The 27,428-nt window shown below is 41.3% G+C and overlaps 1 protein-coding gene across 5 annotated transcripts in view; it reads left to right on the top strand.

Annotated features, from left to right (window-relative positions):
* Positions 1-27,428, top strand: part of LOC127619540 (tripartite motif-containing protein 16-like) — a 224,915-nt gene that overhangs the window by 161,569 nt on the left and 35,918 nt on the right. The window contains exons 1-6 of one of the 5 annotated variants that reach the window (XM_052092398.1): positions 1,271-1,876; positions 2,018-2,113; positions 2,210-2,443; positions 2,620-2,773; positions 2,882-2,938; positions 15,251-16,160. The exons of 2 other annotated variants lie outside the window; for them this stretch is intronic. In XM_052092398.1, the coding sequence (XP_051948358.1) occupies positions 1,298-1,876; positions 2,018-2,113; positions 2,210-2,443; positions 2,620-2,773; positions 2,882-2,938; positions 15,251-15,798 (1,668 nt within the window). In that variant the 5' untranslated portion in view covers positions 1,271-1,297 and the 3' untranslated portion in view covers positions 15,799-16,160. Of the gene's footprint in view, positions 1-1,270; positions 1,877-2,017; positions 2,114-2,209; positions 2,444-2,619; positions 2,774-2,881; positions 2,939-15,250; positions 16,161-27,428 lie in introns of those variants that run through there. 2 more of the 5 variants (XM_052092391.1, XM_052092395.1) reach the window with 2 other exon arrangements.

Raw genomic sequence — 27,428 nt, 5'->3', positions numbered from 1 at the left:
CGACATGAACAATGCTAAACCTCCCTGTAAAGCAGCAGGAGTGATTTCCTCCTTTTAAAAGAGACACAGATATTTTGTTGTTATTTACTTGGTATGTAAACCATGTTGTTATTTGGCAAATGGGAAGGATTTCTTTTCTTTTTATTACAAAATTGCAGAAAATATTATTTTATTTTGTATTAGAAATGCTTAGCCTCTCAGGTTTTAATTTATAAGATTAATATTTATGTGTATTATAATGGAAATGTTAAGAATTAAATAATATTTATGATGTCAGGCACTTTAAAAGCTGAAAAGTGTTAAATGTTGTATTTGTAAGAACTGAACGCATGTGAACTCGTGTCATTTTTAGAGTTTGCTAAAACAAGGTGATGCTTTTTTATTTACTTTGAGTTGGACACATTTTTCTTTTCTTCAGTGGAACAAAAAATAGCACATCATGTGATGGTTTATTTAGCGTAATTTATGTTGCTTAGGAAACAATTTATGTTAATGTACAATTGAACTATTTGCATGTTCATTCATGATGATTAATAAATACATTTCAAGTGTATTAGATTGTGTTTTTGAATCACATATTTAGTGGCATTAAAGTGTGTTTTAGAAGCAGCTGAACTGTAAACAAATAGCAAAGCAGTATATATGCAAACACATTTAAGATTATAATAAAAATACCTTTGAAGTGCACTATGAAATATGTTTTATAATTGCATAATTATTTGCACTAAAGTTGCATTACAACTAATAATAGAATGCTAATATTAATTACATCCAACATTATACTTTAATATATTCTTAATTTATTAATATATATGTATTTAAATACATTTCTGGTGCATTATAAGATGTTACAATATTACATATTTAGCACTATTTAAGTGGGTCCAAAAAACACTCAAAAGTTGAACTTGTTGCATTAAATATACATTTACCCCTGAAAAAGTATGCTTGAGTGTACTTTGTTTTCACAAGGGATAGTCACTGCTTGACATGTCAATGAATCCCAACAGCAGTGTGAGAATGAAGGAACTGGAACTCCAGGAACAGTTTTCAGTTTTGCTGTAATTATGGATGCATATGAATGTCTTGACTCACAGCAACTTTATTTTCTCACTGACTCTGAGTTTCTGTGTGAGACTGACATCTAGTGGACTCTTAATATATGTGAATTTACAGACACACCTGTTTTGCACACGTCTCAAATACAGAATCAGGAAACTCAGTTCAGAGAAACTGAAACTTAAACTGATCTTGAGCTGTTGTTTGTGTCTCTCTATCAGTGTGTACATGCAGTGAAATGGCAGAATTTTCAGAGGAGCAGTTCAGCTGTTCAGTGTGTCTGGATCTACTGAAGGATCCTGTGACCATTCCTTGTGGACACAGTTACTGTATGAGCTGTATTACAGACTGCTGGGATCAGGATGATCAGAAGGGAGTCTACAGCTGCCCTCAATGCAGACAGACCTTCACCCCAAGACCTGCTTTAAATAAAAGCACCATGCTGGCTGAAGTGGTGGAGAAACTGAAGAAGACTAAACTTCAAGCTGCTGTTTCTGCTCACTGTTACGCTGGAGTTGGAGATGTGGAGTGTGACGTCTGTACTGGAAGAAAACACAAAGCCGTCAAGTCCTGTCTGGTGTGTCTGGAATCTTACTGTCAAACTCATTTTGAGCGTCATGAGGAGTTTCACTCAAGAAAGCCACACAAAGTGACTGATGCCACTGGACGACTGCAGGAGATGATCTGTACTCAACATGAGAAGATTCTGGAGGTTTTCTGTCGGACTGACCAGCACTGCATATGTCTGCTGTGTATCATGGACGAACATAAAAACCACAACACTGTATCAGCTGCAGCAGAGAGAAAAGAGAAGGAGGTATAAACTGAATTTATTACACATTGATGTACTGAAGTTAAATGCTCACACTTCTGCTTCATGTTATTTCATGATCTCATACTGTAATAATCTGGTTTTAAAAACTGTATTACATTTATGTGATATTTATTTGTTTAACAGAGACAGTTGAAGGAGACACAGATAAAATTGCAGCAGAGAATCCAGCAGAGAGAGAAAGATGTTGAGGAGCTGAGAGAGGCTGTGAAGTCTCATAAGGTGAGTTTTGAGCAGAAGAGAAGTTTGAGACTCAGTTGGGACTCTCCTCCAGTGCTGGAGTTCTTTCACTGTGTGATTGTAATGTGTGTGTGACAGCGCTCTGCACAGACAGCAGTGGAGGACAGTGAGAGGATCTTTACTGAGCTGATGCGCTCCATTGAGAGAAGCCGCTCTGAGGTGACACAGCTGATCAGAGGTCAGGAAAAGGCTGCAGTGAGTCGAGCTGAAGGACTCTTGGAGCGACTGGAGCAGGAGATTGATGATCTGAGGAGGAGAGACGCTGAGCTCCAGAAGCTTTCAAACACGGACGATCACATCCATTTCCTACAGGTAACAGAATGACAATTATCAGTTGAAATGCAAACTGGAATGTTGTCAGGAATTCTGTCAGTTGATGTTGAGTGTTGAATTCAAGAACGTTCTCATGTGTAAGTGGCAAATACAAGAATGTGTATGAGAGAAGAGCTTTTTCATTTGTGCCTATTTTTCTGATTTTTCCTCTGTAGAGTTTTCAGTCTCTCTCTGCACCTCCTGAATCTACAGACAAAATCACTGTCAGTTTTCTCTGTTCTTTTGATGGCGTGAGAGAATCTGTGTGTCAACTGAAAGACAAACTGGAGGATTTCTGTAAGGAGGAGATTGGAAAACTATCTGGTAGAGGTAAAACACTGGCTCAGAAAATCTTAAGAGGATATCAGAAATATGTGAGGAATGGAGACAGGCATCATTTTCTCTGTACATGAAATTTACACTATCAATGTCTGTTAGTTTCCACAGTCCCACACATCAACATTGATCCCAGAACCAGGCAGGACTTCCTAAAATGTAAGTCACTGTAGTATCTTCACTATGAATCACTACAATAAAGACTACTACATGAATATAGAGTTGAAGGGTTTCTTTACTTCTATTTGCAACAGCACAGCAACAGACATTAACACTGCCTGCATCCGGCATGGCACATCTTCTTCAACTCCCTTTTCAGGATAGAACACAACACTTGTAACACAATGACACCTAGTGGTGACTCCAGGATACTACATCCCCTCCTTCTTAAGCTAAATACCCATAACATTACTCCTAGAATTAAACACTGTAACAACCACATTCTTAATATTTTAATGATTAACATTTTTTTTTTAGAAGAAGAATAACTCTTCAAGAATAATGTAATGATTGTCTTTTACTGAATTGACTTATGCAACATAGTCTTTCAAGTGAGCCGGTGAACATCTCTCTCTTGCAGACCTTCTCAGATTTGTAGGTTTAGTCTCTTTTTCTACAACAGCCACTTCCGGCGATTTTTCTTTCTCGAGGGTAAACATCTTCTTCTCTGCAGGTGCATTAACAACATCTGCACTAGGCAATGCAGAAGTGTCACTATCCTGTTCATTCTCTGTGGGTAGTACCGTCTCCAGCATCTCGTCTGTATGGCGATTTCTTATTTGGTCCACATGTCTTCTCACAGTTTGTCCATGCCCTAGAGCAGTCTTGTATGAAAGAGGTCCGGTACAGCATTCCACTACTGCAGGAATCCATTTGGGTCCCCCACTGTAGTTCTTCACGTACACCGAATCTCCAACTTCAAAACTTCTGAATTTACAGCTTTTGTCATGGCCTTCTTTTTGTTTCTGCTGCTTTTTCAGAATTTTGGGCTTCACATCAGGAATGAGTAAGTCAAATGTGGATCTCAACTTTCTAGACATAAGCATCTGAGCAGGTGACAAACCGGTTGTTGAATGAGGAGTGATTCTATAATTAATCTTGCTACTCTTGTCTCTACAGTGTCACCTTTCATCTTTTTCATCCCCTCCTTGAAAGTTTGAACAGCACGTTCAGCTAGGCCGTTTGAAGAAGGATGATAAGGAGCTGACGTTACATGCTTATTGCCATTCCTCGTCATGAAAGTTTTAAACTCGTCACTGGTAAAACATGTTCCGTTGTCTGACACTAACATTTTGGGTAATCCATGTGTACTGAAACACATTCTCATTTTCTCAATGGTAATTTGGGAAGTGGCATGTGTGACAGGATAAACTTCCATCCACTTGGAATGAGAATCTACCAGAATTAAGAACATTCTTCCTAAGAAGGGCCCTGCGTAGTCTACATGAAGTCTTTCCCAGGGTGAGCCCGGCCACTCCCACGGGTGCAAAGGAGCTTGAGCAGGGGCCTTTCTGAAACTTTGACACCTCTCACAATTCTGAACCACTCTCTCTACATCCTGATCCATACCAGGCCACCACATGTATGATCGAGCCAAACCCTTCATTCTTGACATCCCGGAATGAGTCTGATGTAACTGTTTCAATACAGCCGCTCGACCTTGTGATGGTATGATGATTCTCGCTCCCCAAATCACACATCCATCCTTGACACTCAGAGCATCTCTCCTGTGATGGTACGGTAACACTTGTGGCTCCACCTTCTCAGGCCAACCCTTTAATATGTACTCATGTACTGTGGAGAGTGTTATGTCGTGTGATGTCCACTTCTGAATTTGTTTGGCACTTACAGGTGAGTCATCCATTAAGTCCATCATCAGCACTTGATCATTAGTGTCATCAGGTTCTCCCTCACCTGGCACTGGGAGTCTACTTAGAGCATCAGCATTTTGGTGATATTTTCCTGGCTTGTACACAATGTTGTACTGATATGCTTGTAACACCATAGCCCACCTTTGCACTCTGGGTGATCCCATTTGAGGAACTGCCTTCGTTTCATTGAACAAATGGATCAAGGGTTTATGATCAGTGCAAATTGTGAATGCACGCCCATACAAGTACTTATGAAATCTTTGGATACCAAAAATCACAGCTAAGCCTTCTTTGTCCAACTGTGAATAACGCTTCTCTGCAGACGTTAGTGTTCTTGACATGAACCCAAGGGGTTTCTCCACACTCTCTCCTTTTCTACGCTGCGAGAGCACTGCACCAACCCCGTATGGGGAGGCGTCACAAGCCAGAACCAGTTCGAATCTGATGAGTAATGCGATAGCACCTCTGCTGATTTTAGTAGAGCTTTAGATTCCTCGAAAGCTTCTTTTTGAGGTTTCTTCCACATCCACTGAACATCTTTTCTCAGCAGCAGATGTAGGGGGGCTAGCAGCGTTGACAGATTTGGAAGGAACTTGTTATAATAGTTCAGCAACCCCAGGTATGCTTTAAGTTCTGTGACATTCCTGGGTTCTGGTGCTTCTTCAATGGCTTTCACCTTAATTTCCATAGGATGTAGGCCCTTTGCATCTACTTTGTGGCCTAAATATTCCACCTCATCTGCCAGGAACACGCATTTTCCTCGTTTCAGGCGCAAACCAGCTTCTTTCAGTCTCGACAGCACTTCATCCAGGGTCTTCAAGTGATTTTCTTGGTTACCACCAGTCACTAATATATCATCCAGATAAACAACTACTCCAGGAATACCCTGCAACAATCCCTCCATTGTTCTCTGGAAGATAGCAGGAGCTGAAGCAACTCCGAAGGGCAGACGATTATATGTGAATAACCCTTTTGTGTATTCACTGTCAAGTATTTCTTGGAGCTTTCATCCATGATGATTTGTTGGTATGCGTGACTCATGTCCAATTTTGTGAACTGTTTTCCTCCATCCAATAGAGCAAAAAGATCTTCCACCCTTGGTATTGGATACTGTTCCAAAGTTGACACTCTGTTGACTGTGAGTTTGTAGTCACCGCATAATCTTATACTGCCATCTGGTTTCAAGATAGGAACAACAGGAGCTGCCCACTCTGAATACTTAACAGGTGAGATGATTTTGTCACGCAACAGTCGATTAATCTCCTCCTCCACCTTTGTTTTCAGGGCATATGGCACAGATCTAGGTCTGAAAAACCTTGGTGTGGCATCAGTCGGCACATGAAGAGTAGCAGTAGTGCCCCTTAATGTTCCAAGCTCCTCCTTGAACACTTCCTCATGCTGGGATAGCACCTGTTTTAACGTCATCATTTCCGACTGTACCAGCTTTATCTCACTCCATTGCAGTTGGAGTTTTTCAAGCCACGCTCTGCCTAGTAAGCATGGTCCTGTTCCTTTCACTATAACAAGTGGCATTTTCTCTTCCTGCTGCTGGTATTTCACTTGTACATCAGCCACACCCACTATCTCTAAAGGCTCTCCTGTATACGTTCTCAACTTGAGTTTTGTCAGACTCAGTTTGGGAGCTTCTGAGTCTTTCCAGATGTCCTTGTACATTCCTTCATTCATAAGGCTGACACTACAACCTGTATCAATCTCAAAGTTTACTAGTCTGGCATTAACAAGTAACTCAACAGTGAGGGGTTTCACTTTCTTCAATGCATCAGTTTTTACACATGCCAAAGTGAATGTTTCTTCAGCTTCATCACTGTCATTATTTTCACTTACATTAAATGCTCGATGTGGATGCCCTCCTTTTTCACTTTTTCCAGTTATTGCATGTCCTCTCTGTTTGCTTTTGTTGCGACAGGCCCTGGCGATATGACCTATTTTCCCGCACACATAACATTTGTCCTTCTTAAATCTGCAGTCGTTGGCTTTGTGGTTTTTCCCACTGCATCTGTAGCATTCTCTGACTTCTTTTTGTTCACCAGTTTCTCCTTTTTTCCAGTGATCAGGTTTCCTCGCTTTAAACATTATGCTGTAACATGCCTGTACGCCGGATTTATTTTGCAAATCGAGCACATTTTTGCTTGCGGTTTCTGCGGCCACTGCAATATTAAAAGCAGTTTCAAATGTCAGATTTGCTTCTGAGAGCAACCTTCTCTGAATCCGATCATCATCTATTCCACAAACAAGTCGATCCCTCAGCATTTGGTCTAAAGTTGCTCCATAATTACAATCTTGTGCTAAACGACCTAACTCTGCTACATATTCTGTCACAGTCTCTGTTGGCTTCTTCGTTCTCGAATCAAATTTAAATCTCTGTACAATTTCACTTGGCTGAGGATTGAAATGATTTTTTAGCATCGTTACCAGTTGCTGATAAGTCCTTTCACTTGGTTTTGTAGGGCTAAGAAGATTTCAGCATCACACTGTAAGTGTGTGGTCCCACAACACTTATGAGAATAGCTCTTTGCTTACCCTCATCTTCGATTCCATTAGCCACGAAAAATTGCTCCAGTATTTCAGAATACTCTTCCCATGTTTGAGCTTTTGCATCAAATGCTGCTAGTGATCCAATAGTTCCTGTAGCCATGGTTAATCTTCTTCTTTTTATCCTTTAGATTCTTCTGTTTCCCCCACAACCAGTTATCAGCACTATCCTCCCTTTTTTTATCCTCAATACGTTGTCATCAGAGACTTTCCGCTTCATCCTTGTCGCCAATAATGTAGTATCTTCACTATGAATCACTACAATAAAGACTACTACATGAATATAGAGTTGAAGGGTTTCTTTACTTCTATTTGCAACAGCACAGCAACAGACATAAACACTGCCTGCATCCCGCATGGCACATCTTCAACTCCCTTTTCAGGATAGAACACAACACTTGTAACACAATGACACCTAGTGGTGACTCCAGGATACTACAGTCACTAAGGTGTCATTTTTGAGAGAAACAAAACTACATTACATCAGATCCCTCGACAAACTTGTAGTGATTTAAACGCCAAGACAAGAAAACACTTTCAAATGTAATTGTTGAAGAATATGAGACTCACTGATGAGGAAACCAATGAAAAACAACACTTACTACTGTTAAAATAGTAGAGCAATATGTTCATTTAATGGTTCTCAGCGAATCTCAAATTGTGTCACCAAATCCGTGTAGTGAGTATTAAACCCATTATGACTGAATGAAGATTTGAGGCTGTGCAGTTACCAGAAATGTGATTTCAGTCAGGACATCTTCCATCAAATGAAAACTAACTTGAATACTGAATGAATACTTTATTGATAGGACACATTTTAAGCGTCTGTTGGTGTTGGTGGTATGGTTCTGCTCTGGGCAAACTCTCCGCCCATCCATACAGCCAAGCAAGAATAGTTCAGGGAGAGCCGCGAATAAGAACAAGCTGACTAACCTGACCAGCCTGAACTGTTGCTACACTTAATAATAACTGTAACAATAACTGCACTTGTGAGACACAAGAGGATGAGATTAAGGAAACTGAGTTTTATAAACTATGTGCGGGAGGAGCAAGTTCATTTAATCCGACCAATCACATTGCCAGAGTAAGCGTATATAAACTGCTGCTTACCTCTATGTAGCGTGGAGTCTTCCGGCATGTGGCCCCGCCCATTGCCCATGAACAGACCCATGCAAGTGACTCGGATCATCAGATGCAACTTCACTGCAAAGCATTCATCTTCATCAGAACATCTTTTCCATATAAATCATCTCGTTTTTCAACAGAAGCGGCCGCAGCAGCTCATTCGTTTTACAGCATTGACGGCGACCACTTTAAGTGTTATTTTTACTTTGTCTTTCTTCCTAATCTCTGTTCACAGAAGCAGATTATTGCTCAAAGCTAATTCCACAAACTGGCTGCAGAGGTGCTGTATATATGTGAAACATCTCTCTATGACAGCTCATATGTTCACTTATCTAAATTTCCCACCCGGAGCGGCACGTTGCGTCAGTCCGAGTCCGAATGAATCTGTTCATGAATCTGAATTCAGATTGTAACCGTAAACTCAACATCAATATTTTAAGATTATTTTAACTTTCACAACTAAGAAAACACAACTGTCATTATAAATGTAACAAAATCAGCTCTATATTTTATGATTAGTTTCCTGCTGAACAAACTTTAAAGTGGTTTCAGAATGAAAGATTGTGCTTTAGGTGTATCAAGACAAAACTGTCCTTCAACACACTTCTTATTGTGTTCTGTTGACATTTCAATTATTTGTTGCTTTTCTTAAACTCAAACATAAACTAAAGCAGTGTTTCCCAACAACTGTGCCATACACTAGTGTGCGTGAAAGATTGTCAGGTGTGCCACATGAAATGATCAAATTCCACCAAATAAATAAATGCATGAAAATGTTTTTGCTTCACCAATAATGTCTTTGAGATTAAACAAGAAATATTAAAAACTGTCCAAATTTGTGAAGAGATATTGAATGTCTCATAATTTCTTTTAAATTCACCAAGAAAACGCTTCGACCTAAACATAAACGAGTCCTTTTATTACTTTCTGCTATCAAAGCAACTGCAAACTTTTTTCTCTCTTCCAAATAAATGTGTTCAATGTTTATTGTGCACATCTCCTGCTTTTTTACATGACAAACTGGTAAAATTGCCCCTCTGTGACGCTTTCTGTAACTCTTGTCATGTGGAGGGCGATGCGGCGCTTGAAGTCTCGACTCAACTCATGTGAAATGCACTTTACAATGAGGAAAGAACATTATTGAAACTCAACATGATTATTATTTGTCTATTATTGTGGTCTTTTCTGATAAAAGTCATGTTCAGCAGTTGAAATACTGTAGGAAAATGATCCCGTAGATCTGATGTGTTTATAATTCTTCTACTGAAGTCAGTAGATTTGTAGTCATGCAAGTTTTAATAAAGGAGAAGGTGAGGACGTTATTGAAACACTATTATTAGACTATTATTGTTGTTTTTGGATGAAGAATAATGCTCAGACTGAAGGAAGACTTTAGATCTGCTTTGTTCTTTTAATAATTAAACACTATAAAGTCTCTTGGCAGATTTCGGTCATGAACGACTCAAAATGATTCACTGATTCACTCATAGCACATAAGACGCTCATTTGTCGTCACCTAGTGACATTTCCAGAAGGGGTCACTGAAATAATCAGTTCATAAAATTGAATAAATTTGTGAAACAGAAGCCTCACCAAAATACTCTTTATTTTTCAGATAATTCTGCACATTTGTAAACTTGAATAAACATGAATCACTAAAATAGCTGGAATTGGAGCTTTTAGTTTATTTTATTTTTTAAATATCCCCAGAAAAAATGTTGTTGGACCAGTGATTGTCTTCCCTTTTTCTCCCCTCATGAGTTTGCATCCCTGTAATTTGTTGTGGCATTGCAAGATCAAATCTACAAATTAGAAAAGAAGCAAATGTGTTGTTTTTTCATGATCTATTTAGCGCTCTTGTCACCTGTGACCTCACACAGAGTAGCCTACACATGTGACATGTTTATTTGTTGTTGTTTTTGTATAGCCGAATTTCAAACATTACAAGTAAACACGCTACTAAGACGGACAGAAAACAAGTTCTTGAAGAGGGAAAATACTGACGATGGTTCGACTATGTGGGATCGTGTGTGCCGTTGAATCTTTTAGTGGTAAAAAGTGTGTCGTGCAGGAAAAAGGTCGAGAAACACTGAACTAAAGAAAGTGAAAGCTGTGATAGTCATTACAATCAAGTTATGTTTCCAACTGAATTGACTTTTTATTTCTACTTCATTTTCAATTTAGTTTGATCTCAAATGATCCTCTCTAAAGAAATCCTGAGATTTCTTTTCTGTCTGGATCTGCTGACTGGTTTGGGAAAATAATGAGTCAACACACAGTAGGAGTTTACACTCGCTGAGAAGTTACATCTCATCTTGACTGCAAATGCTACATCTGAAAACACTGGAAAAGTCCACTGATAATATTAGGAGCATTTAACACGGACATGATTGTTCATTCACAGAAAACATGGGGCAGTTCTTGTGCACCTAAAACCCTTTTCTGCACATTTGAGCCTTTTTTACTTGATAAATTCCACGTAGCTTATTCTATCATATAATGTCATATTTCATGTGTAATTATGAGTAGACTTGTCATGTCAGGAACACATAATAATAATAATAATAAAATAATAAAACCTTTATTTAACCAGGTAAGCACATTGAGAACACTTTCTCATTTACAATGGCGACCTGGCCAAAAAAGCGTCGAGGTACAAAAACATAAGTTACACATATAATTACAAGACAAAGTACTACTCAATAAACATAGATGATTAATATACTGATCCGTAAATCATGTACACAGATCAGGTTAGCATGTACAGTGGTCCGACAATAAATTTGCTAACAATAATTTAAAACTGATTAACGGGACAATGGATTCAAGCTTCAAAGATTTTTGAAGTGTATTCCAATCATTAGCAGCAGAGAACTGGAAGGAGAGGCATCCAAAAGAAGTACTGAGCTTTAGTAGCCACCAAGGTGACATACCTGCTTGAACGAAGGTTAATAGAGGGATTGTTCTGGAAATTAATGATCTTAGATAGGGTGGGGTGTTACACAATAAGCATTTATAAATAAAAAGATACCAATGTTTTTGACGCCGGGTATGTAATGAAGGCCATCCGATTAAACTGTAAAGGTTGCAATGGTGAGTGTTATATGGAGCATTGGTGACAAAACGGATGACACTATGATATACAACATCCAATTTCCTAAGGAGAGAATTTGAAGCGATTCTGTAAATAACATCACCAAAATCAATAATTGGAAGGATAGTCATTTTCACAAGGGAGAGTTTGGCTGGGAAAGTGAAGGAGGCTTTATTACGAAATAAGAAGCCAATCCTAGATTTGATTTTAGTTTGAAGCTGATTGATGTGGGTCTGGAAAGAGAGTGAAGAGTCTAACCATACCCCTAGGTATTTATAGGTATCTACCTGCTCTATTGCAAACCCATCTAGTGTCATGATACTTTTTGAGCAGTCAAATACAGTGTGAGATCGATTAAAAAACATAAATTTCGTTTTGCTAGAATTTAAAAGCAGTTGAAGGGAACGGAAAGAGTATTGTATATTATTAAAGCTTTCTTGGAGGTTTTTTAACACAGTGTCCAACACCGGGCCAGCCGTATAAAGGATGGTATCGTCTGCATAGAGGTGAATCATTGAGTCTCCTGCAGCAAGAGCAACATCATTGATATATACAGAAAATAGAGTCTGCCCGAGGATTGAACCCTGAGGCACCCCCATGGAGACTGTCAGGGGACTGGAGAGAAGTCCCTTTGACTTAACACATTGAAACCTGTCAGAAAAATAATTTGTGAACCAAGCAAGACAATCCTTTGAGAAACCTAGGTTATTCAATCTACCAATTAGAATGTTGTGATTGACGGAATCAAAGGCCTTGGCCAGGTCAATAAATACTGCTGCGCAATAGTGTCTTTGATCAAGAGCAGTTATGATGTCATTTATTACTTTAAGTGTGGCTGAAGTGCACCCATGACCGGCTCGAAAACCTGATTGCATGTCAGAAAGACTGTGATGGGATTCGAAATGGTGGATAATTTGTTTATTAACAATTCTTTCGAAAACCTTTGAAATGCAAGGGAGGATAGAGATTGGTCTATAGCAGTTTGGGTCTAATCTATCCCCTCCTTTAAATAACGGAATTACTGCAGCAGATTTCCAATCTTTCGGTAGTTCTGATGAATTGAAAGAAAGGTTGAAGAGACTGGTGATGGGGGTAGCTATGATTACCGCAGACAACCTTAAAAAGGAAGGGTCCAGATTGTCTAATCCTGATGATTTAAAAGGGTCAAGATGCTGCAGCTCCCTTAGAACGTCTACTGTCTGGACATGGGCAAAGGAGAAACGTGAGAGGTTATTACAAGATGCTACAGAGGGTGAGGGGCCATTAACTATGGTCGGGTTCAGCCAAATGAAAAGCACGACCAGCCATGGCAAAATGCTTATTAAAATTCTCAACCATGGAAGGCTTGTCAGTGGTAATAATATTATCTAGCTTCAGAGCTGTAGGCAGCTGTGCGAAGGTGTTCTTATTCTCCATAGAATTTACTGTATCCCAAAACTTTCTAGAGTTAGTGCTGCAATTGGCAAATTTCTGTTTGAAAAAACTAGCCTTAGCATTCCTGACCGCCTGTGTGTATCGATTTCTGGCTTCGTTAAAAAGTTGCCGGTCTCGAGGGTTTTTCGTCACTAATGCCGTACGCCATAAAATGTTCTTATGTTGGCTCAGGGCAGTGAGTTCTGAAGTGAACCACGGGCTGTATCTACTTTTAGTTCTGAGCTTCTTGTAAGGGGCACGCTTATTTAGAACAGCTAAAAAAGAGTTTTTAAAAAATGACCAGGCATCCTCAACTGAAAGGATAAGGTCGATATCCTTCCAGGATACCTGGGCTAAGTCAGCTAAGAAGGCCTGTTCGCAAAAATGTTTTAAAGAACGTTTATTAATGATAAGAGGAGGCCTTTTAATTGCAGACCCATTACGAGCACATGCAATTATACAGTGATCGCTGATGTCTTGACTAAAGACACCTGAGATGTATTTAGTGGGCATATTAGTTAAAATAATATCTATGAGGGTGCCCTTATTTGCAGATTTTATGTTGTATCTAGTGGGTTCATTAATAATTTGCGTGAGATTGAGGGCATCAAGTTTAGATAATAAATTGGAAGAAGCATTAAGCATGTCCCAGTTTAAGTCGCCCAACAATAAAAACTCAGAAGATAAATGGGGAGCAATCAGTTCACACAGGTTGTCTAGGGCACAACTGGGCACAGAGGGGGGTCTATAACAGGCAGCTACAGTCAAGGACTTATTTCTAGAAAGGTGGATTTGCAAGATTAATAGCTCGAACTGTTTCGGCAGAGACCTAGATAAAATGATAGAGCATTGTAAAGCCTGTCTACAATAAAGAATGACTCCACCTCCTTTAGTGGTTCTATCTTGACGGTAAATATTATAATCTGGAATTGAGACTTCTGAATTTTTTATGGATTTCCTAAGCCAGGACTCAGACACTGCTAAAATATCAGGATTGGTTGAGTGTGCAAGGGCAGCAAACAAATCCATTTTTGGAAGTAAGCTTCTGATATTAGTGTGCATGAACCTCAAATTATTACTATTACAGAAGTCTGCATAAGAGAGCTCCTGAGATGTTAAGATGGTATTATTTGCTACAGGGCCAGGATTTAATTCAGTATCACCTGAGCAAAGTAAGAGCAATGTGAGAATTCTGCAGAAGGCATGCAAGACAGGGCGTTTAGAGTATTGGACCGGATAAATATATAGAAAAGATTTTTGAGCAGAATAGAATATATTCATTGCCCTATAGGCAGATAAGGGTGTAGTCAAATGAATATACTGAAGGGGTAAACCTATGTGTAGAGTGATAAAGAAACAGGTTGCATCTCTAGGAAAGTTGTATGGATCAGTTGGACCAATAAGGGTCTCAGCAAACGTGAGAGGAGGTGTAAGATGGTTGTCTGAGCTATCATGACTTTCTGGTCTATGCTGAAATAGGACAATAAAAAAAAACTGCAATAACAAAAAGCGAGACATGTTGAAAAAAAAAAAAAAAAAAAAAGTTAAGCACACACAGTGGCACACACGAATCAACAATAATAAGAATGTCAAATGATAATGTATTCTTACGATATATCGGTGATCGGGCTTCACAGGTTTGTTTCACGAACACATTTTAACACAAAATTCACAACACTGGAACCTAAAATACAAAATACAATCCCCACATCTCAACATTTAAAGGAATGTTCCGGGTTCAAAACAAGTTCAGCTCAATCAACAGCATTTGTGGCAGAATATTGATTATCACAAATATGAATTTGACTCTTTATAAAAAGCACAAATGGAGTTTCCAGTGAGACACTTACAATGGAAGTCTCTGTAGTAACATTGAAGTGTATTTATTGGTTGACTGAGTGTTGAGTGAGTCCGAGTCTGAACTCGAGTACCCCGACTCAGACAACAGCTCGCTGTCTCGTTTAATGGCATCTTTTGGGGTATTTGATCTCAGGTCAAGCCTCGAGCCCTTCAGCTCAGGACAGCGAGACACACACATTTACACGATCCTCAAAGCAGGATTACATGAACTTGTGAACTACTGAAATCTGTGTCCTACAGAGACAGAGTCACATTTGCCCAGATCACACAAGTGAATGAACTCAATCAAAAATCCAAATGAATCCTGATCAAATTCCACTCTTTTTGTCTCTTGTGCTCAAAAATAAACTCAATACTGACTCTGAATCGTAATCCAATAGTTTGTATATTTCATAAATTCAATTCACATTTTCACAAAGGTAATCTTTACTGAACACACTTGATACATTGAACAGGAGAAATGAAGAGTTCAGATACATGAAATATTCAAATAAATCTTTATTTTAATGTGTAAAATTCATAATTCCTCATTTCAGTGTGTTTTATCTTCATCAGATTTCCATCAGTTCACTCTGGATCCAAATACAGTGAATAAAAACATCCGACTATCTGCGGGAAACAGAGCAGCTACTTACACAAACACACTCCAGAAGTATCCTGATCATCCAGACAGATTTGATGTTTGTAATCAGGTGTTGTGTAGAGAGAGTGTGTGTGGACGCTGTTACTGGGAGATTGAGTGGAGTGGTTATGTGTTTATATCAGTGTCATATAAGAGCATCAGCAGGAAGGGAAATGAGAGTTTATTTGGATATAATAATCACTCCTGGACTTTGTCCTGCTCTTCATCCAGTTGTTCATTCAGTCACAATAACAAACACACTGATCTCCCTGTAGTGTCCAGATCCTGTAGAATAGGAGTGTATGTGGATCACAGTGCAGGAACTCTGAGCTTCTACAGCGTCTCTGACACAATGACCCTCATCCACAGAGTCCAGACCACATTCACTCAACCTCTATATCCTGGATTTACATTATTATATTCATCTTCATCATCATCATCATCATCATCATCAGTGAAACTGTGTGATCTAACAGTGTAGATAATAAAGTGATTCTACACACAATACTGTTATATCACAACAATCATGAAATAAAAACTACAGCTGAACTTCTGTAACAGAAACAGACATTTCTAGAGTACAAACATGTTCATCAGATGAATCTAATATTCATTCAAGTGTAAAAATAAAAACACAGATCACATGAGTATAGTGTGTGTTTGAGTCGGGGGAGTGAATGTTTTTCTGTGTGTTTATATAATTCATTTGAATTCAGTTTTATTACATTATAAAAGAAATCATTTGTATTATTATTATTACTACACAAAGTAACTTGTAATTGAATCATCACACAAAGGGTTTATTAAAGACATCAAATATGTATTTGCACAAAACAATAAAACTCAATGGAAAATCCTTCATTATGTGTGTTTTTACATGTTTATTTCACCTGCACTGTCACAAATGCATTTCTAAAATGATTCATATTCCATACAGTCATAAAAACTGAAGAATTGCTCAAATCATGTTTAAAATGGTTATAGATGAAGTATAGCAGAAGTATACTCTTGTGAAAAAGAAGTGCACTTAAGTGTAAGTAGCACACATTGTTTGAAAAGTATACTTACAGGAAATAGAATTGAAATAAATGAATAGAATATTTCAGTGTTCTGGAAGGGAAAACACTTTCATGAGTGTGTTTGTAACATAGTTTGTTTGAATGTTAATTTAAGAGTATCATTTGAAATCATTATGTTTCAATGCTCTTTTAGTGCACTTTAAAGAATAGAATGAATTGGATTTATTGACTAGCATACTAAAACATATTTAAACAAAAGTATACTTCATAATCATTTCAACTTTAGTGTGTTACTTGAACTCAAATTGAAATTAAATACTTGTTAAAATGTTTTGAGTATATTTTCAAGAAATACTCTTCTTGTATCCTCCACTGCATCTTGGTTGTCCTTAAGAACACTTAAGAAAACTTTACAAAGATGACTTTTATGATAATAATGTACTTTCAAAGATCATACTTTTTTATTATTATTACTGAATATTCTAAACATACAATATACTTGCAGTGAAGCCGCTCAACAACCACATCACATCAGTCATCCAACAGATTCCCATTCAGAGCGACACACAGAAGCATCCGAGTAAAGTCCTGCTCAAGGGCATGTTGACCGATCTACCACCAGACCATTCAAATGTACTTGTATTTACTTTTCTTTTTTCTACCCTTATCTTTGACCATCATTCTATCTCTCACACAACAACTCCACTCCCACTTGTGTCCAATTCCACATCCCAACCCTCAGCTCCCTCAGCCCATCCCATCTATCTCTACTGGACACCCCTTTGGGTTTCTACACAACACATATCTTTCAACTATGCTTTGATGTTTAACTACAATTTCAATCTATCTAATCCAACAAAATCCACAGATTGCCAGTTGAAAATAAATACATGTACTAAAAGTTTTAGTATATTATTAATCGTCTGACCCGGTCTCTCCAGATATCCTAACAGAATTATTTCTAGGGTCAATTTTAGATCAATGCTATGAAATTCCTGAACCTGAGACCAGAAACAGATACCTGAGGACAAAACCAAAATAAATGCTCTATTGATTCTGTATCTTCAGTAACAAAATCTGCAGAGCTTCGATGATTTTATGCCCCAAATATTCAATATTTTGTTGGTGGCAAGAATTCTATATAATAATTTTAGCTGAAAAGCACGAAGCCTCGAATCTTGCGTTGTTTTATATATCAACTCATACACCCTGTACCATGGAATCGGTACATCACAAACATTGAAGTGGAAGGGGCCTGCAGTTTTTTCCATAGACTGGGTCTTTATATTTGCCATCTGGATCTTGTTTTAATAATAGTGAAATCAGACCTTCCTGCTGAGTACCTGACAGACGACCGTTTCTATAGGAGTAGTTCAAACAATCTAACAATGGAGCTTTTAGTCAATCAAACAAACTTGATATTCCTCTACCGGAATGCCGTCAAGCCCTGGGGTTTTTCCAGACTGAAAGGATTTAATAGCCTCAAAAAGTTCTTCCTCTGTAATCTGGCCTTCACACTGATCTTTCTGTCCATTTTTATATTATTTGGAAAGAATTCCTTACCATAATCTTCATTCAGTGGGACAGGACGAGACGGAAAATACAACATCTGCCTAAAATAATGAATGTCCTCTTTTAAGATCATAGATGACTCCATCTTCAGTTACGAGTTTCTGCTAATTCTTTTTTAGCTGTTCCTGTATTGGAGATTTAGAAAGAATTTTGTGCATTTTTCTCCATATTCCATCCAGTTTGCTTTATTTTTGTAATAGATTACATTCGATCCTTCTTGAAGAAGTTCCTCAAGTTCTTTTTGTTTTTCCTCGACCTTATTTTGGATCTCTGTCATATTGTTTTTATTGCTATCTACCTGTACTATTAGTTCATGTGTTGTTAGTCTTGTTTTTTTATTATTGATGATATTGACTATTTTACCCAATGCTGAATGCACTTGTTTACAAGGCCGTTACAATAAATAACAGACAGAGACACGTGGCATTAACAACTCAAACAGTGTTTATTTCAATCTCACATGTTTTATAATTGTAAAACATAAAATGTCAATATTGCTTCCAGTATATAGTCAAACATACAGTATGCAACAGAAGCGAGTACACCCATGTAAAATCACAATAGAAATCAAATGATACAACACTATTCAAGTTGAACAGAATAGTATTTTTTAATATGAATAGTCAAAGAAAAGATGTTAGAAAGACTGTACTGGAAACACAGTCCACAAAGTAGAAACAAACGGAAAATACACCTGCAATGAGAACAAAAGGTGTATGCATGGGGATGACATTTATAGATGAATGCCTTTGAATACACAAAAATACTGGCTAACATAACTAACAGTCTCAAGAAGTACTTACTGTTGTTGCACAATTCATACTGTTACATATATTTGTAATAAAGTCACATCAATACTGTTAGTTTATGATTATAAATAGGACCAAATACTGAACTTGTTCCACTCATAATACATTTACATTTATATATCTTAACTTATATTTAATATTGCACAGGGGTATACTCACTTCTGTTGTATACTGTATTTAACGGTTATTAGGGCTGGGTTCAAAATATTGACTTCCGATTCTCATTTTGATGAACGATGTCGTTTCTTAAATCCCAATAATACATTTTTCAGTCTAGCTGTTTTCAGTTGATGAATGAACAAAACTCTTATTCAATAAATAGCAATAAACTTTGTGCTTTTGTATGATTGTTAAGAAAGTCTCAGATTTCAAATTCTACCCATTTCATTCTGAATTTCAAACAATAAACACCACTTTGGTGTGACAGATTTCTGTAGTGCCTCAGTTCATGTGGCATGTGAACCAATCATCTCTTCCTCTTTACTACTAGGTATAGGAAGACATAAACGAAAATCAGAAGATGTGTTGAAAGATTCAGTACAACTTACTGAAATCTGTATCATGAATATATTTATGTCATTACAAAGCTATTATAAAAACTAATGTTAAGCTTAATCGTAGTAATACACCAACTGTGGTTCCCTGCGGTTTACAGTCTTAGTTGAGAGATTTTTTTCCTTGAGAAAACCTTGTGAATCGAAATTGAATCGTGGAAATTGGTGTCAATACCAGCCCAAACAATTACTGGTGTTTTCCTCCCCATGTCCATGCAATCCTGAAGCTATAAAATGAACATTTTTACCAACAGTTTTCCAGACAAAAATGTAACTCAAGAAAATAACAGACAGATCTGTTATGTCCTGCACTTTGGCAACATCCAGCTGACTATTTTTGGGAGTCCCCTTTCCCAGATTTCCCTGTCAGGGTGGACTCTGCAAGGATTTCCTTTGTGAACACCTGGGCAAAAATGGTGTGGGCAATATACCAGTAGACACAAACCAGTAGAACTTTTTGACAGCCGGTTAAAATGTTGGACTATAGTCTCTGTTGCGGTTATACTCACGTGACGTTACAGTGTCATTACAGTTTGTCATGCATTTTTAAACCTTGCCAGTTTAAACTTTCAGTCAATTATAACAAGCCATTCAAATGCAATTCAATGGGAAAGGGACTCTGTAGGGAATTCGGTACTTGCTCGCTGTTCTGACAGATAGATCACTTTAAGATTGATCCATTTTACCATAAAGTTACATGGTGGAAATTCAGCATTCTAAACACCCATGAATGAACTATGGCTGTTAAGTGACAGATACATTAGCCCTTAATTGTAACATACCATTTCAATTTCATTGACCACAGTATTAGATGACATTGCCAATGAGGGGGTCCCGCCAGGTGAGCGAATCAATGACCGGCCACACCGCACACACTCCTTCATTAATTTAATCATTTCAAGGTGCTCTATGTGAAAATAAATTAAGTTAGTGATGTTTGACTAGTAAGAAATCTGCATCTGTGGCACATGACAGATGGATGAAATGTAAATGCTTGCCAGTATTAGAGGGATAATGGTAGTAAAGTTAAGTACAGGGCAATCATGCCCATTGTGGGACTTCGTACTGTAATGCCAACCCCTCCAATGCCAACCTGAATACCTACCACGAAGGGAGGCCATGATTTCTTCATCTATTTGGGGCAGCGTTTTCTGTCCAGTGTTAGAATCCTTTATCTGCTAACAAACAATGAAATACAGGCACACTGAAACTTTTGATTACGGTCACATTATACCACATTTACATGTATGTTACAATAGAAATAATACTAAAAAATCTTCATGGGAAAGTAACAGAAAAGTAACAATTAATGATGCTCAAATTTTAATTCGGCAGTAAAACAGCGGCAGGCCTCAACGCTAAGGACTTATGCTACTGTCCTGCTCGGGACAGTGGTTCAAATTCTTACTTCCCTACTTCAATTTCCACAGTAAAAACTAATAGAGTAACTAATATAAATTTTAAACAATATTTAAAGAACATTAAAACAATTGACAATTATAAGAGCAAAGACTCAAATTACAAGCAATAGCACAAATAAACACAATTGAACAAAGATACAAATGAAATAAACTTTCATTAAAGGCTTTTCGAGGAGGTCTAACAGCAGATTTCAGGTACAGATATCAAAGTAATCAAATGTAAAATAATCTTTACTGTATTAATTCAATCTAGATCATTTCAATTAATATCAGTATGTGTATTGTGGCCCCAGTATCATGATATGTATCTTATCATGACTTTGTTGCCACTACACAGCCCTATAGTTTACTTAAGGACGACTGAGTTACTACTCATCAAGCATTTTGACATAAATGTGTGAATTTGTCCGTTCAAGTTTAAGAAGATGTGAAAGACAACTCAATATGGCAGTTGTGCGCTGTCTGAGACCCAGCTTTATGTACATGCCTTGGATATGTGCGCAAAGAAAAAAAGAAAAATCTCCCACAGCGCAACTACCTAATTGAGTTCTCTTTTGCATCTTCTTCAACTTGAATGTTTAAATTGGCAAGACTTAAAAACACACATAAATGATTAATAACTGTGTATAATTAATTCATTAAGAAAAATGTTCAATTCAGTTATAATAAGACAGTAGTGTCAGTAGCTCAATTCTGTTCAACTTTTTCTCATCCGATATTGTTAGTGCAGTCAAATCAACAATATTACTAAATGTAAATTGTCCCAGACTAACTAAGTCAAGGGCGACAGTGTCAAGGAACCCAAACCCCATCAGGTGACAGAAATGGAGTAAAACCTTTGGAGAAAGTCAACTTGCCTTTCTCTTCACTGTTAGAAATTGCTGTAAATTTACGGCAAATTTTCAACAGTATAATCCTGTTATGTTCAAAATCAGTACATTGCCGTTTTTTTGTTTTTGTGAAATGACGTAGACAAAGTATAACGGCATTTTAACATATTTATTGCTCGAAGGAAACAAAATGGTACTTAACAGTATTTTTGGCTAGCCTACGTAAGATGCAGTGAGCACGCATGGATTTTTCATCCGTCTTCATACTGATAATAGGTGAGTTCCCTTTTGTTTTGCTCGTTGTGATAGCAAAATATATTACATCTTCTGCAATTGTTACTAACTCGTATTGTGGATATTGTAACTGTAACTATTTTTTTTCATTTGCTCGTTTCAGCGATAAAAGCACCAACATTGTGAGTGAAGTTGGATTCCTTCACTCCATCACAGGGAGTGTGTGGTGGTGCCTAGATCACATTTGTGCCCTGCAGTAGACCTTGCATGCCATGTTGACTTGTGTAGTGCCAAATGTGATACACTGACTCAGTTTTATTCCCATCTTAAAGTGCACATTAAAGAGGGACGAACAGTGGCATGCCCCTTTAAGCAGTGTCATCATTTACAGTAATATCTACATTTACCTCTCAACTGTCAAGAAAACATAAAAATGAAATCTAGGTAAATCTGACTGAATCCATTGTTACCACAGCACATGTGACTGAAGCTGAAAGCTTTCAAAATATTGACAGTGATATGATAACCAATGAACATATTGATGTAGTTGGAAACAGAGAGCATTTGGAGGTTAGTCCAGAAAATATTGATGAGACATTATTTTTGAAGAATATTGCTCTGTTTTATCTGAAATTACAGGCAAAGTTACTGCTTCCATCTTCAGTCATTCAGACTATAATTGAAGAAATGCAGTCAGTTTATGATGTCAACCAGTCACACTTACTTTTCAAACTAAACGAGAAGTTGGTTACACTTGGGGTTCCAGAGGCTTCCATTAATAATGTAATGGACAGTCTGAAAGCAGACGATCTCTTACAAGCCTGTAATAGCCACACACTAAAAGCATATCCTCTGTCCAGACCCAACACTCGGACACCAGAGTCATACAAAGAGCATGTTCAGAACCTTGCGGTACATTCCACTCATAGTGGAGGTATCACATTTGACTCCTTATTCAACAGCCTGTCTATGTTTCATGTGTGTCAGCCCGGGTTGCTTCCTTGTCTTGGGCATGATTTGTTTGAAGGCGTTGTTGCTTCTGACCTTGCATTGTGCATCAACCATCTTATCACTGTTGACAAACAGTTTACTAACATTGAACTGAATCAAAGAATCGATCAGTTCAGATATTTAGGTAACGATGCAAATGACAAACCTTGTGAGGTGAGGCCAGGAAGTGATAGACTGTGTGGCCACGCTGTGCAGAACGTTTGGTTACGTATGTAACCTCCGTTCCCCGAGGGAGGGAACGACACGTTGTGTCTGAGAAGCGACACTAGGGGTCTCTCTTGAGCGCCGATATTCACCTCTGATCTATTGAAAAGGGCCAATGGGAGTTGGCAGTCAGTATTTGCATACCCTGCCCCCGGACATACGGGTATTTAAGCGGGGCAAATATGGGAGTTCATTCAGGATTTTTCTGAGGAGCCGGAAATGGTCCGGCCACAACAGTGGCTCGGTTCAGCGACATGGCGGAGGAAAGACACAACGTGTCGTTCCCTCCCTCGGGGAACGGAGGTTACATACGTAACCAAACGTTCCCCTTCTGTCGCTCTCTCCACGTTGTGTCGGAGAAGCGACACTAGGGGACCCATTCCAATCTTGCCATGTGCTGAACCGTGTACGTGAACTGCCGATACAGAGGCGGGCAGGGATTCATCCAGTGCCATGCATCGTCTGTACCCGGCTGCACGTACCCTTCCCCAATGCCCCATATGAACATCGGGATCCTTCTAGTTACCCTGGGAGGGGAACAAGGCGATGTTTGCCATCTTTTCTCTCTATGTTTCTCGCATAGAGCAATCACGGCCGGGGCCCTTACATGCATATAGGGAAGGGGGTCTTACCCAGACCCTGCGGAGACCACACCTGCCCTTTTTCTTGGGGAGGAAAAGTGGTAGACACGTCACACGGCCGTCTTAGGGCTCGTGTGGAAAGTATGGTGCGGTGGTAGATCCCAGCCTCGAAGGGGGAGTTGCTACAGCACGGCGACCGGGCAGCTGTAACTGCCTAAGGGAGACACGGGGTCCTTCGTAAGGGGACTGAACTGTGGAAATACACACAGGGGCGTCCGCACAGGAGGCCTTCTATTTTACCTGTGGAGCACCTATACCAGTACAGGGTAGCCATCAGGATACCCGCAGTGGCTTGGGTCGGCGAGTTCCTCCGCTGAACCGCGGACCCGGAGGGCTGGGGAGGAATCGACCAGGGTCCCGACTTCGGAGTGGGGAGCCCTGGGAAAAAGGCGCACTACTTAACCTTGGCGTCAGGAAAAGGGCTGGGCGCAAGCGATCCACCCGGCCGGTCGGTCTACGTGTTACCGAGTTCTCACGGGCTCGGACCTGAGAAAACACGAGACGCTAACCGACTCAACGCGGAGGTTGTAAAACCTCGCGAAGGTGTTGGGTGTTGCCCAACCCGCGGCTCTACAGATGTCTGCTAGGGAGGCGCCCTTGGCCAGTGCCCACGAGGACGCAACACCTCTTGTTGAGTGAGCTCGGACCTGCAAGGGTAGGGGCACGGCCTGGGTGTGATAAGCCAGTGTGATGGCGTCGACAACCCAGTGGGCGAGCCTCTGTTTGGAGACGGCATTCCCTTTCTGCCGTCCCCCAAAGCAGACAAAGAGCTGCTCAGAGCGTCTGATGCTCTGTGTGCGGTCCAGGTAAATGCGCAGGGTGCGCACTGGACACAGCAACGAAAGGGCTGGGTCTGCCTCCTCCCGGGCAGCGCTTGCAGGTTCACTACCTGATCTCGGAATGGTGTGGTAGGAACCTTGGGCACATAGCCCGGTCAGCGGTCTTAGGATCACAGGCGTATCTGCCGGACCGAACACCAGGCAAGTGTCGCTGACAGAGAACGCTTGCAGGTCCCCGACCCTCTTGATAGAGGCGACGCGATCAGCAGGGCCGTCTTAAGAGAGGGCCCTGAGTCCAATTGATTCAAGCGGCTCGAAGGGGGGTCTCTGGAGTCTTGCCAAGACTACCGAGAGACCCCAGGAGGGAACTAGGCCTGGCCGGGAGGGATTTAACCTCCGGAGCCTTTCAGGAACCTGAGGATCAGGTCGGTGCTTGCCCAAAGACTTGCCGTCTACAGGATCGTGGTGGGCGGCAATGGCGGCAACATACACCTTGAGGGTGGACGGGGACAGCCTCCTGTCCAGCCTCTCCTGTAGGAATAGGAGCACAGACTTGATAGCGCACCTCTGCTGGTCTTCAGTTCGGGAAGAACACCAATCTGCGAACAAGCGCCACTTTAGGGCGTAAGGGTGCCTGGTAGAAGGGGCTCTGGCTTGGTTGATTGTATTCATAGCGGTCGCCGGTAAGCCGGCTAGCTCTTCCGCGTCCGTCCAGGGACCAGGCGTGGAGGTTCCAGAGGTCTGGGCGCGGGTGCCAGAGCGTGCCCCGTCCCTGAGAGAGGAGGTCCTTTCTCAGGGAATTCAGCCAGGGAGGAGCTGTCGCGAGGAGCCTGAGTTCCGAGAACCAAGTCCGAGTGGGCCAGTAGGGGGCCACTAGCGTGACTTGCTCCTCGTCCTCCCTGACCTTGCACAGCACCGGTGCAAGAAGGCTCACTGGGGAATGCGTGCTTGCGCAGCCCGAGGGCCAGCTGTGTGCCAGCGCGTCTGTCCCGAGGGGAGCCTCTGTTTAGGGCGTACCAGAGCGGGCAGTGGGAGGTTTCCTGGGAGGCGAACAGGTCTACCTGGGCCTTGCCAAACCGTTCCCAAATCAGCTGGACCGACTGGGGTGAAGCCTCCACTCCCGCCCGGGCAGGCGTTGTCGTGATAGCGCGTCCGCTACGACGTTGAGCTTGCCGGGGATGTGAGTGGCACGCAGCGACTTGAGTCGCTGCTGGCTCCATAGGAGGAGACGGCGGGCGAGTTGTGACATGTGGCGGGAGCGTACGCCGCCTTGACGATTTATGTACGCCACCACCGTGGTGCTGTCCGATCTCACGAGGACATTGTTGTCCCGAACTAACGGGAGGAACTTCCTGAGAGCAAGAAGGACGGTCAGCAACTCCAGGCAATTGATGTGCCAACGCAGCGGGGCCCCTTTCCAACGGCCCGCTGCTGCGTGCCCGCTGCACACGGCACCCCACCCGGACCGGGAGGCGTCGGTTGTGACCAGGACGCGTCGGGACACCTGCTGCCTGTAAAAAGCAGAGGTCTGTCCAGGGTCGGAGTGTTTTGAGGCAGGCGGGGGTGATCCTTACCCGATGCGTGCCGTGGTGCCATGCTTGTCTCGGGACTCGAGTCTGGAGCCAGTGCTGGAGTGGTCTCATATGCATCAACCCCAGCGGCGCGACCGCCACGGAGGACGCCATATGCCCCAGGAGCCTCTGGAAAAGTTTTAGAGGGACCGCTGTGCCTGGCTTGAAGGAAGCGAGGCAGTCCAGCACCGACTGAGCACGCTCGCTCATGAGACGTGCTGTCATTGAGACTGAGTCTAACTCCAACTCGAGAAAAGAGATGCTCTGAACCGGAGTGAGCTTGCTCTTTTCCCAGTTGACCTGACGCCCTAAGCGGCTGAGGTGCCGGAGCACCTGGTCTCTGCGGATGCCGGCTACTCGTAGCGGGGCAAGGGCTGCCTCTGCGATCTTCGTGAAGATGCGAGGGGACAGAGACAGGCCGAAGGGGAGGACTTTGTACTGAAACGCCTGGCCGTCGAACGCAAACCGTAAGAAGGGTCGGTGTCGTGGCAGAATTGAGACATGGAAGTACGCGTCCTTCAGGTCTACCGCTGCGAACCAATCTAGATGCTGAACGCCAGCCAGAATATTTCTCTGCGTGAGCATCTTGAACGGGAGTTTTAACAAGGCCCGATTGAAAACTCGCAAGTCCAGGATTGGTCGGAAACCGCCGCCTTTCTTGGGTACAACGAAGTAAGGGCTGTAGAATCCCTTCCTCATTTCGGTTGGAGGGACGGGCTCTACCGCGCCCTTGGCTAAGAGGGTCGGGAGCCGGGCAAACTGAATTGCGTAACCGAGTCGAATGGTCTGGTGCAGCCAACGTGATGCGTTGGGAAGCGAAAGCCTCGCTTCCCAGCTCTACGCTAGGGGCACCAAAGGGACGAGTATTTTGGACGTACCCAGCGGGGCCTCGCAGCGGGGCGGAACAGGTAATGCAGCGTCGGGCGGCTTCGTTGCGGCCTGAGGCTGAGGTGCTGAGAATAGACTCAAAGCACTTACCTTGCTCCGCGCACCCGGCAGGGGCGGGTTACGTGACTGAGGAGGAGGTCTGATGCTGGCGTCCTCTGGACTCGTCTGAACCGGCCGGCCGAGGGACAGTCGTGGGCAGGTGGAAGGCGGGATCGCCGCGTCCGGTGTACCGGGACTGTTGTAATCTGAAAGCAGATTGCCGTGAGAACGGCATTTGCGAGCCAGGTGACCCAGAGGCAAAGGAAATAGCTCTATTATTGAGAATGTGGAAAATGTAAAAACAAAGGATTCTCCTCCGGCCCTCCACCGGGGAGCGGAGAGGTCTTACCACCTCCGGAGCTAGCGTCTCTGGGTCGAGTCGTCTCAGGAGCGCCTGGGAGCCTTCCGGGTCCTCGAGGGGGTCCGTGAGGCGAGGGGCGTCCTCTTTCTGCGGGGAGCTCAGCGGGGCTGAGAACTAGGCCCGCTCTCGTTAGTTGAGGCGGAGCACCACTTCCTTTCTTCCTTGAAAGCCACAGGAG

The sequence above is a fragment of the Xyrauchen texanus genome, chromosome 26, assembly GCF_025860055.1.
Source record: "Xyrauchen texanus isolate HMW12.3.18 chromosome 26, RBS_HiC_50CHRs, whole genome shotgun sequence".
Taxonomy (NCBI): Eukaryota; Metazoa; Chordata; class Actinopteri; order Cypriniformes; family Catostomidae; genus Xyrauchen; species Xyrauchen texanus.
This window is presented reverse-complemented; position numbering and strand designations above follow the sequence as displayed.